The following is a 12,838-nucleotide window of genomic DNA, read 5'->3' on the forward strand; positions in this document are numbered from 1 at the left end:
TGTGTCCCAATACTTTTCTCCATATAGTGTATATCCAACACGGGTGGATTAATGGGATTTCACTGTACATATGGATTCTTCATAGCGTGAAATCCTCAGCAAATAGAGTTTGGAACTGTAGGGGGCTCTGGAGCTACAAGCCATGCCCCCCCCCCCTCCCCACAGGTCCCTTACATCTGTTTGCTAGGGATTGTTAGTGACTTGCAGTTCCACAAGTGACGGGATCAGCAGCTTTAACCTTTTCTTCCTGAACATTTGCATAGAAATCAGCATTCTGCACAGGACACTGAGTAATACCACTGAATTTGGAAATCCTTGTGTTACTTCCCCATTAGCACCTCCCTGATGTTGGACAGCCCCATACAGCCATGTGACAAAGAGCTATTCAGAGAATAGGAGGAGAAGGCTCAGAGACGGGTGGGAGGAAAGATCAGAACATCTAGTAAATTTAAGATGTCCTAAACCAATCCTACAACCTCTAGTCATCTATGTGACGTGCCCAGGATCAGGGGAATAGCAGGATGCCAGGATCTGGGTGATCGGAACACTGGCTGGTATTTGTTGCATGTGGTGTTTACAGATTGGATACAATGTATCTCCACATTCATCACAGTCATTGTGGGCTGCTGACAGGTAAGAGATGGATTGTTGATACATTTTATGATGTCAGAGCTATAATAGGCCATAGGGTATATCATGTACTGACTAGCTCATCTATTATTTTGGAAGGTGTCACATAATATTAGTAACAGATAGAGCAGAGCTGAATTTGTCCTTGAATTGCATATGTGCATTGTGCTAAATCTCTAAACTACAGTAAAACCGTTAGTACGGCCTGTTTCAGATGCTGTAATACGTATTATGGCTGCAAGACAAGGAACCCATCCTCCTGTGGGTGCACGGAACAGAGCATAGGTTTTTTAATTTATTGCCTGTTGCTTATATAGGGCCAGCATATTCCGCAGCGCTGTACGGAGATTGTCACCGTTCACTTCAGTCCCTGACCCTAATGGGGCTTGCAATCTAATTTCACGATCTCAGACGCACTACACACTAAGGCATCATGCATACAACCGTCTTCATTTTGTGGACCACAAAACACGGATCCTAGTGGCTTCGGTGTGCTGTCCGTTTTTTTTGCGGACTCCTACACCTGAGTGGGTGAGACGGACCGCGTATACGGACAAGAACTGGACATGTTCTATAAATTTGCGGAACGTTCACACGCTTAACAAAAAACGGCTGAAAATACGGAGCTGTTTTCAAGGGTAAACAGCCTCTGATTTTCAGCCATTTTTTTTGCTCCATTTTTTACAGTTGTTTTTGGAGCTGTTTTTCTATTATAAACGGCTCCAAATACGGCTCAAGAAGTGACATGCACTTCTTTTTACGAAGCGTTTTTTTACGCAGCCGTTTTTTAAAGAAGCCCTGTGGGAACGGAACGCCATTTTTACCATTTAAATCAATGGGCAGATGCTTGGCGGCATTCAGCACCCGCGTTTTTAGCCATTTTTCGGTGCATTTACGTCCCGAAAAACGTCTGAAAATAGCCTGTGTGAAGATACCCTATGGGGCCATGCATACATCAGTGTTTTTTACGGATCCATGGTTCTGTCCCACAAATGATATGACATTTCCTATCCCTGTCCGTTTTTGCGGACCCATGCAACCATTCAAGTCTATGGTTCCGCAAAAATAACGGGCAGCACACACAAGCCATCCATGTGCTGTCCACATTTTGCGGATAATGCTTGAGAAATGCGACCATGTAACCTTCCTATGGGTGCGGTCGACACACGGAAACAACGCGGCCATAATATACGGACATACAGAACGGTTGCGGAAGTAAATCAGAGGCATTATGGGCCCAAATACAGACACTAGGGTCACCGTGGAACATACCAGCTGTTATCCAGGCCATATCTCAGACACATACATTAGGGCCAATTAACCTATGCATATATTTTTGTAGTGTGGCAGGAAACTTGGGGAACCAAGAGGAAACCCATGCAAACACGGGGAGAACGTACAAACCCCATGCAGGTGTTGTACATCATCGCATTGTAACCCAGTGCTGCGAGTCACCAACTCTAACCACTGAGCCAACGAGCTGCCCACTGCGGTTGTCTTAGTTTGGTTCACTTAAAACGCTGGGGATGTAAAATGCAGCCATATTTCTCCATCTGAAACCGGCCTAGGACTTCATATCAGATGACGCTCAGCTCTGCTACATTTGTATATATATAGTACTTGGACCAATACTATGTATTCACTGTGTTTTCAGACACAGATATAACAGTTGTTATCATGATGGACATTTGCACCCAGGGCGTTAAAAATAGGGGTACATATTATAGGAAATAGTGTCTGAACACAATAAACTCCTTCAGTCCCTCGTAATGGGAAATTGAAATCTAATGACAATGTAATAACAATCAATTATAAAAAAAAACAACTGGTTTGGAAGATTTTACCGCAGGTCACTGATCAGATCTGAAGGCTGATTCTCTGTATGTGTAAAACGGGGCTTCTCTATTTCTAGAGCGGTGATATATCAGGATTTACTCTTATATGCTCAGTATATAAGGCGTGACAGCTATGCAATCTGGTAACGCATGAACTGGCAGGAGAATTAACATTACAACAGATGTCTACAATCTTTGACCTTCTAGGTGAAAGCTGAGGATTTAAGAGGATGCTGGGGCTTGTAGTTGAGCAGCAAAAAAAAAAAAAAAAAAAAGAGACGCCCTCAATGGCTGCCATTCTTATATTATCTTTCACCAAGAGGAAAGAGAGTCCATGATTGGGTCTGAATTTGGATGTTATTTGGTCTCTAGAATTTGGGAATTGCATCATGTGCGATTTTCTAATATACCTGCATTAGCAGGGAAATATTGTAACACATAGAAGAGCAACTCATGGCCCTTGACAAAGAGCTAATGAAACCCTTAAAATGACCATAAGTCGCCCTAGTTCCTCTTTCTTCCACCCTTCCTCATTATCTCTGTCTATGGAAGAGGCGCTGTGTGTTTCATTGTTTGAATTATTATGTATTCTTTATGTTATTTTCGTGTGGCACTTTTTATAGCAACTTTCATTCTAACACGAATGAGTTCGGGCCAAAAACGGTCCTTGTGTCGGCCGGATTTCCTGGCCCGACCGTGGTACAGGTGAACGGGACTTCTGCCATCATAGACATCTATGATGCTGAACAAAATAATAGAGTACGGAACAGTTCCGTGGGGAGGCAGAAACTCCTAGCATTAGAAATGTCTATGATGCCAGGAGTCCCGTTCACCTATACCGTGGTCGGGCCGGGAAATCCGTCCAACACACGGACTGTTTTTCACGGCCCGAACTCGGTCATGTGCAAGATCTGTAAGCATATTTGCCAGTTTTTCTTATGCTGGACTTGAAGCCATAATGACAGCCAGATAACTCCCCATTGCAGTGCCAGGCAGAGAGTGCCCCTATAAGCAGTGTCAGCTAAACAGTTTCTCATTAAAAGGAGTTTTCACACCACAGACCTTTATCATCTATCCACAAGTTAGGTGGTAAGTGTCTGATCACTGTGAACCCCACCGATCGTTATGATGGGGGTCCTAAACCCCCCCCCCCCCGTTGCTCCTCATTACACAACTTCGGTGAGGAGAGCAGCGGTCGACCATGCACTGTGCCACTCCATTCAAGGTCTGAGACTAGCGGAGTACAGTGCCCGACCATTTCAGGCAGCCCCGTAGATCTTGGATGGAGCAGCAGGGCACCTGCTTGACCGATGCTTCATTTAAGCTCTTCCTCACTGTGGTCGTGCAGTGACGAAGAACCGGGGCTCGAGACCCTAATTCAAGTGATCTATAAGGATCCCAGTGACCAGACACTTATTACCGATCCTATGTCCATTGTGGGAAAAACCCACTGCCAGTCAGTCTTCACATTTATAATACCAGCCAGAGTGCCCTCTTAATAACACTGCCAGCCAGAGAATGCCCCATAAAAAGGTTCCAGAGAGTGCCCTATAAACAATGTAAGGCTGTAAGGCCTCTTTCACACAAGCATATTTGATATCCGTATTCCACTTTTGCAGACCATAATACAGGACTAATGTTAATCAATGCAGCTATTCACATGGGCGTATAAAATACGCGTATATTTTAAAAAACGCAGCATGCACTACTTTGATCCATGTTGCGGATGTAAAATGCCTATTGAAGTGCCAACAAGCAGCTGCTCACAGGTAACTTTCTCCTGACGCTTGTCTATATTATTAGAGATCATCTCCAGGACAGTTCTTTGTTTGGTGGAGTGGTCAGTCCTTGAACAGTTTTGCGGTATACAGTACTTGCGCTTCTGGGGGTCTCAGAGCTTTGCCCTTTTTTGGGAAGCACCCAGACAATTTGAGATACGTAGCTGACAAGTACGACTGTAAGGTCTGTTTTCACAGATATAGATGTGTAATACATGTACAGTACTGTGCTAAAGTTTTAGGCAGTTGTGGAAAAATGCTGCAAAGTAAGAATGCTTTTAAAAAAAGAAGTGTTAATAGTTGTTTTTTTTTTGTTTTTTTTTTTTAAATCAATGAAAAAAATACAAAGTGAATGAAGAGAAATCTAAATCAAATCAATATTTGGTGTGATCAGCCTTTGCCTTCAAAACAGCATTAATTATTCTAGGTACACTGGCACAAATCATGGATTTTGTAGGATTATAGTCAAGTATATGATTAACCAATTATACCAAACAGGTGATAATGATCATCATTTTCATATATAGGTTGAAACACAGTCATTAACTGTAACAGAAACATCTGCATAGGAGGCTTAAAACTGGGTAAGGAACAGCCAAACTCTGCTACAAAGGTGAGGTTGTGGAAGACCGTTTCATGTTACGGGTCCACCATGGCAAGACTGAGAACAGCAACAAGACACAGGGTAGTTCTAATGCATCAGCAACTTCTCTCCCAGTCAAAGATTTCAAAGCAGACTGGGGTTTCAGGTCCGTCCAGAAGTGGTCTTCATGCAAGAATTGTGGCCACAAAGCCATAACTTTGACGTTGAATCAAGGCCAAGCAACTTAACTATGCACAAAAACATAGGACCTGGGGTGCAGAAAAATGGCAGCAGGTGCTTTGGACTGATGATTCAAGATGTGAAATATTTGGATGTAACAGAAGGCAGTTTGTTCGCTAAAGTGGTGGAGAGCAGTAGAATAATGAGTCTTTGCAGGCAACAGTGAAGCATGGTTTGGGGCTGTACTTCAGTAAATGGAGTTGGGAATTTGGTCAGGATTAATGGTGTCCCCAATGCTGAGAAATACAGGCAGATGCTTATCCATCATGCAATACCATCAGGGAGGCGTTTGATTGACCCCAAATTTATTGTGCAGCAGGACAACGACCCCAAACATACAGCCAATGTCATCAAGAACTGTCTTCAGCATAAAGAAAAACAAGGAGCCCTGGAAGTGATGATATGGCCCCCAAGAGCCCTGATCTCAACATGAAGAGACAGCCTGGATTACATGAAGATACAGAAGGATTTGAGGAAGCGACATCCACAGAAGATCTGCGTTTAGTTCTCCAAGATGTTTGGAACAATCTCCCTGCCAAGTTCCTTCAAAAACTGTGTGCAAGTACCTAGAAGAATTAATGCTGTTTTGAAGGCAAAGGGTGGTCACACCAAATATTGATTTGATTTAGATTCCTCTTCTGTTCATTCACTTTTTATGGAATGAAGGCAGACATTCGTCTCCTCGCCGGTGAGAATAAAACTCTTATTGGGATGAAAACTTGAATCATTATTAATAAGCATGGAAAATTCTTCTAACAATAATAAAAAAAAAAAAAAAAAAAACTATTAACACTTCTATTTTTGAACGCATTCTCACTTGGGCATCATTCTTCCACAACTGTCTAAAACTTTCTCAGAGTACTGTATGTATAAGTTGTGTGTCTTCATCTATATATTCTAGCCTATGTATTTAGATACAGGGCTAGGACCTTGAACTGAACCTTTGCTGAAAAACCGAGCTACAGCTCCGGTGGTGGATTTTTCAGTTTAGAAAGTAGCAGGGGTCTAAGCTCATAACTCCACTACTCCACAACAGTCATATTGACATATCAGTAGATCAATTGTAGCTGGATTTCCCCTGCAGTAGGAAAAACAGGACAAATCATCTCTGATGTCAGTGACCTATTTAACTGGACTCTGCTCCATGTTCGATATTTACAGACAGTACAACGATCCCTGCAAAGTTCAAATCTGTGTGTATGTGTATACTAGTCCTTCTCAATGAATTAGAATATCATCAAAAAGTTAATTTATTTCAGTAATTCAATTCAAAAAGTGACACTCGTATATTATATAGATTCATTACACACAGAGTGATCTATTTCCAGCATTTTTTTTTCCTTTAATGTTGATTATTATGGTTAACCGTTAATGAAAACCCCACATTTAGTGTCTCAGAAAATTAGAATATTGTGCAAAAGCTCAAGATAGTAGACTCGTGGTGTCACACTCTAATCAGATAATCAACGCAAAACACCTGCAAAGGTTTCCTAAGCCTTTAAATGGGCCAAATAATCTGGTTCAGTAGGTTACACAATCATGGGGAAGACTGCTGACTTGACAGTTGTCCAGAATACAGTCATTGACACCTTCCACAAGGAGCATAAGCCACAAAAGGACATTGCTAAAGAAGCTGCTGATCACAGAGTGCTGTATCCAAGCATATTAATGGAAAGTTAAGAGGAAGGAAAAAGTGTGGTAGAAAAAGGTGCACAAGCAATCCTTGAAAGGATTGTCCAGAAAAGGCCATTCAAGAATATGGGGGATATTCACAAGGAGTGGACCGCGGCTGGAGTCAGTGCTTCATGACCCACCACACACAGAAGTATCCAGGACATGGGCTACAACTGTCTCATTCCTTGAGACAACGTCAGAAGCGTCCTACCTGGGCTAAGGAGAAAAAGGACTGGTTTGCTGCTCAGTGTCCAAAGTCCTGTTTTCAGATGAACGTAAATTTTGCATTTCATTTGGAAATCACGATCCCAGAGTCTGGAGGAAAAGTGGAGAGGCATCAATCCAAGTTGCTTGCAGGCCAGTGTGATGTTTCCACAGTCAGTGATGGTTTGGGGGCCGTGTCATCTGCTGGTGTTGGTCACTGTGTTATATCAAGTCCAGAGTCAGTGCAGCGTCTACCAGGAAATTTTCGAGCACTTCATGCTTCCCTCTGCTGACAGCTTTATGGAGATGCGGATTTCATTTTCCAGCAGGACTTGGCACCTGCCCACACTGCCAAAAGTACCAATACCTGGTGTATTAACCACAGTATCACTGCGCTTGATTGGCCAGAAAACTCCCCTGACCTAAACCCCATAGAGAATCTATAGGGTATTGTCAAGAGGAAGATGAGACACCAGACCCAACAATGCAGACGAGCTGAAGGCCGCTATCAAAGCAACCTGGGCTTCCATAACCCCTCAGCAGTGCCACAAGCTGATCGCCCTCATGCCACGCCGCATTGATAATACCTCAGCAGTGCCACAGGCTGATCGCCTCCATGCCACGCCACATTGATAACACCTCAGCAGTGCCACAGGCTGATTACCTCCATGCCACTCCGCTTTGATAACACCTCAGCAGTGTCACAGGCTGATCGCCTCCATGCCACTCCGCATTGATAACACCTCAGCAGTGCCACAGGCTGATCGCCTCCATGCCACGCCGCATTGATAACACCTCAGTAGTGCCACAGGCTGATCGCCCCCATGCCACGCCACATTGATGACACCTCAGCAGTGCCACAGGCGGATCGCCTCCATGCCACGCCGCATTGATAACACTTCAGTAGTGCCACAGGCTGATCGCCCCCATGCCACGCCACATTGATGCAGTAATTCATGCAAAAGGAGCCCCGACCAAGTATTGGGGGCAGATACTGGACAGACTTTTCAGTAGGACAACATTTCGGTATTCAAAATCATTTTTGAAATTGGGCTTATATATTATTAAAATTTTCTGAGACACTAAATTTTGGGTTTTCATTAACTGTTACCATAATCCTCAACATTAAAATAAAAAAATGCTGGAAATAGATCACTCTGTGTGTAATGAATCTATAGAATATACGAGTTTCACTTTTTTAATTGAATTACTGAAATAAATTAACTTTTTGATGATATTCTAATTAATTGAGAAGGACCAGTGTGTGTGTGTGTATATGTGTGTATGTATGTATGTATGTATGTGTGTATACTGTGTATATATATATATATATATATATACATATACATTTCATAGCAATTTCAATGACCGAATGCTATGATCGACTGCCAAACTTTTTTGTTTGCTCTACAATTTCTACATACAGCTCAATTGTGCCACTGCATTTTTTTTCTTTTTTTTTTGCATGAGAAATGACCCCTTGAAGCGATGCCTTTTGTAACTACATATATTAATACTTTCTGAAAACTATGGAGGAAAAGACAATACTGAGCGCAGACCAGACTACCTCTTGCCTTATACATACTGGACTTAGTAATAAAAAGAAACAAAAAAAAGAAAATGCTAGTGAAAATATATATATTTTTTTAAGAGGCCTCCAAACAGTAAATAGACGTCTATGGTGCCGTATTGTACTTGTGTATGACTCTGGTATCATACAGAGGTTTTTACGTATAAACCGAACAGAAAGGCCAGGATCACACACACCTTTTATATGCAGTTTTTTGAGCCAAACAAAGGACTGAACATAAAAGAAAAGCGACACATTAGTCTTTTCTTTAAACCTTTCCTTCCTTTTGGATCCACTTCTGGGTTTTGCTAAAAAAAAAACTCTACAATAAAAAAAACCTTTAACAAGAACTACATCCAAACTGTGTGTGATCCTGGCCTTAATCAGTGCATGTATGCGGTATAAGGGTAGGAACACACACAGCGTATTCTGGGCGGATAGACTGTGTCAAGCAGTGCAGCGTATCCGCCCTGAACACCGCAGGGAATGCTGTCCGAAATCGCGCACCACACTGTTTATTCGGGCGTAAATTCCGCTGCGTAAATTATCGCACATACTTACCTCCTCTGACGTCCGCTCTGGCCTCCCTGGATGATGTTGCAGGCCATGTGACCGTTGCAGCCTGTGATTGGCTGCAGCGGTCACATGGCCTGCTATGTGATCCAGGGAGGCCGGACTGGATAAGAAGCAGGGAACTCTGGGTAAGTATAACTTTATTTTATTTTTTTCTTAATTGAATCACTGTGATTCCGCCGCAAATATCGCAACATACAGCATTCTGTTGCGGGTTTAAGCACCCCATTGAATTCAATTTGAAAACCCACAACAGAAGAGCTGCGATTAATTGACATGCTGCGGTTTAATTAAGATACCGCACAGCAAGTAGATTTATGTGCGTTTTTTTGGCGGCATTTTTCCGCAGTGCGGGAATGAGACTTGTTGAGATCTCACCAACAATGCTGCTACTGTGAAACACTGCAGATTTTCTGTAATTAATCCCTTATGGAAAATCCGCAGTGTTTACGCTGTGTGTGTTCGTACAGGGTGGATTCACACAGAGTGTAAATAGTGCAATTTTTTGGTGCAGTTTTATTTTTTTTAGCTAAAGCGAGAAGTGGAGTAAAGAATGGGAAATCTAAAGGAAGGACTTATACTTCTCCCTCCTGCCAGATTCATTTCTGGATATGACTAAAAAATAATAAAAAACAATAAAAATACTAGTGGTGTTAGTGCAGTTAGTGCATACTAGTGGCGTTAATACTAGTGCAGCCCTAGACCAGGAAAACACACACAAAAACCTGCACCAAAAACTGTTGAGAACAGCGGGTAAAAAACGCAGCGAAGAACGCTCGGAAATGAGCGCCGCTGGTTTTCCTGGCTCCCATTGATTTCAATGGGAGGTCATAGGCAGAACCGCGGCAAGAAAGGCCATGACGCTTTTTTTTCCCTGCGAGCAGCTAAAAGTCGTCTGAGAAAAAATGCCTCTGCCTCCTATTGAAATCAATGAGGGGAGATTTCAACCGTTTCTTGGCGCTGATTTTTACGTGGAAAGCGTGTCAGGCCTTAGAAGCGATGCTTCTAGTAGCGAAAAGCTCTCTAAAGGAGAATATCCCTGTGATACGGAGCTGTATGGAGGCATCATAAGGCAGAACGAGTAGCGGCCATGGTTCTGTATTATGTGCCATTGTAGAGCATCTTGTCACATAACTCATTATTATAATACTGACAATATAATACAATTAAATACGTAACAATCAGGGGAAGCAAATCACAAGCCTTATACTACAAGTACTGTATGGAACATCTGATAACACTGAACCGAAAGGAGAGACTCTGGAGTTAGAATGTAATTAACGAGGACTCTGTTAATTACATTTTACAGGCCTCGGGCTCCTCTCTATCTGTACCACTTCTTAAATAGAGTTTACCCCCATTACCCTGAGGGTTAAAACTATTCGGCATGTCTGGTGCATAAACATATTTCTATAATGCATTGATGTACTTACTGTAGAATTGAGGCAGACCATCTGACTGCCACGGTGGGTCTTGGAGAGAGGGGGCCAAGCTTTGGTTGGTCCCGTCCCGGTTGCTATTGTGGTGCAAGTACCTGTGCAAGACTCCCCTCTCCGGAGGAAATGCATTGTTCGCAAACACGGTGTAGGGAATTGTCCCAAGGGTCATAGAAAGATGTGAAGGGGCAAACAAACACCATGTTTCACTGTTGTCGCTCTCTAAAGTGCGCCAAACGCAGCAAAAATGGCGCCTGGATCTTTGGTCCGATCGCCAACCATAACGAGGGGCCCATTTTGATCTTTGCTCTGGGGCCCTTGCTCTTTTATGCACACCACTGAATATGACTGTTAGGATTTGGACCCTGTACGCCTAATTCATATGGTTGCATTTTAGGCGCATTTTAGAATCCATATTATGCTTGCTAGGTCCGCACCACCTTACATCCTTTTTTTTCCATATGGTTCTATGGTGATCCTTATCTAGCTATTCTACTGCTGTCTCTAATAGGCCTTATACTGGTAAGCAGCTCTGATTGGTTGCTATAGGCAATAACCTAGTCTTGTTGATAATGGGAAAACTGGGATTTGTGCCGATAGCAACCAATCAAAGCTCAGCTTTTTTTTTGCAAAGTAGTTGGATGACGAGAGGGCTCCCCAATCCACAAGCACCTCAACTGTAGCACACAGAGGAAAGGGTCAACCGGCACAAAGGTCTTACCGGCCTTTTCCCCTACAAGGAATGAGAATGGTGAAGTGCTTGCTCTCATTGGTTATGGGAACTTTTCAAGAAAGTAGAATCCAGATCCTCTCTGGCTGTTGACTGCTTCTTCTCATAATAGCGTATTGTAACAGGCAGGCAGCTGGTGCCATGACTACTCCGAGGCCCCCTCTGTTATGCAGCTTGTGAAGAACAGGTGGAGGAGCGGGTGAGAGATGGCGTTATAGAAGACTGCTTGTAATTCAGTGTTTGTGGACTGTAGATATGTAGTATGGTGTACATACTGAATATGGTCTGTCAAGAGAGGTGACTGAGGTGAGGCAATGCTGGGCCCAACAACAAAGGCGCAATAGATCAAAGACTAGATGGGTGGGATTTATGGTGGGATTCAGGGGTTAGGACACAATAATTACGTCTTGCTTTTTTTATTATGTTTGTACGCTTAAAGGGTTTTTCCAAGATAAAATTACTATATAATGCTTGTAATTTATTAATATAAATACATTTATAATATACTTACATTTTCCAAATTGGCCCCGTTTCCAGATGCTGCCGTGGGGTACTTGGTGAGTGACGTCACTCTCTGGCTGCTGTGTTCATCTTCAATTCTATTCTGGGTATACGACACGTCACTTGTGACGTGCCGTGTATGGGCTGTTCTGTTGTACCGCCCGTAACGGGCATGCGCGGTCCCTGATGTTATCTCGAGAAAAGCAGGGACCACGAGAACAGCAAGGACCACGCATGCGCGTTACGGGCTGTATATTTCAAATGTATTTATATTTATAAATTAGAAGCATTAACACACAGTCATTTTATCTCAGAAAACCCCTTTAAGGTAAAAAAAAGATATAAAGACTAGATTATTTCTACAGAGCACGGGGAACGATATAAGCTGACTAAAGAATCACATGAACACATTGTTGGCCCCAGTGCATGGGTGGGTCCCCTTTCCGGAATGTATTCCCCCCCCAACATTTGAAAATGAAAATGTTCACCCCCCCCCCATTCCAACAAAGCAATATGAAATGTTTACCTCAGATGCCCCCAACAGGGCCAGCCACATAGGCCCCCTCCTACCCGTGTGCTAGATGGCCACCAGATTGCTGAATGTCAACGATAATGCACTACCAGTCCTGGCTACCGGGGATCGGGAATTGGCAGGGGACTTTATGTCTTTCGTCTCGTATTTTTTTCTTCTTTTTTTTTTTTGGACTTCCCCCATTTCCAAACAGGAGTTGTCCTGGAGATATCCTAAAGAGAATTTCCACCCAAATAACCATCTATTAGTAAATCAGAAGTTAGAGCAGACAAGTTTGGTAATTTTTGTTTTTATTTGCTTCTAGATATTTTTCTCTGTTTCGTTAAGGCGGCCATTTTTGCAAATGTAACAACAGAAAGTGAAGCCATGTTGGTTGTCACTGGATTTCTCTCCTCAAAAACAGAAGACAAAACTGACTCTCTGAACTGGATAGAACATGCTGGTTGATGCTGTAATTCTCAGAACCTTTTTAACCCCTTCAGGACTGAGCCTGTTTTGGCCTTGAGGATGAAGCCGATTTTTTAAAATCTGACGTGCCAATTTATGTGGTAA

The 12,838-nt window shown here is 42.8% G+C and overlaps 1 protein-coding gene across 2 annotated transcripts in view; it reads left to right on the forward strand.

Moving 5' to 3' along the window:
* The first annotated feature begins 267 nt into the window (after window positions 1–267).
* The window catches only part of LOC142662210 (cell adhesion molecule CEACAM8-like), a 41,910-nt gene continuing 29,339 nt past the window's right edge, over window positions 268–12,838 (forward strand). Inside the window, exon 1 of one of the 2 annotated variants that reach the window (XM_075840274.1) lies at window positions 268–633. In XM_075840274.1, the coding sequence (XP_075696389.1) occupies window positions 591–633 (43 nt within the window). In that variant the 5' untranslated portion in view covers window positions 268–590. Of the gene's footprint in view, window positions 634–12,666; window positions 12,835–12,838 lie in introns of those variants that run through there. The other variant, XM_075840275.1, reaches the window with a different exon arrangement.

Source organism: Rhinoderma darwinii, chromosome 10 (genome assembly GCF_050947455.1).
Source record: "Rhinoderma darwinii isolate aRhiDar2 chromosome 10, aRhiDar2.hap1, whole genome shotgun sequence".
Taxonomy (NCBI): domain Eukaryota; kingdom Metazoa; phylum Chordata; class Amphibia; order Anura; family Rhinodermatidae; genus Rhinoderma; species Rhinoderma darwinii.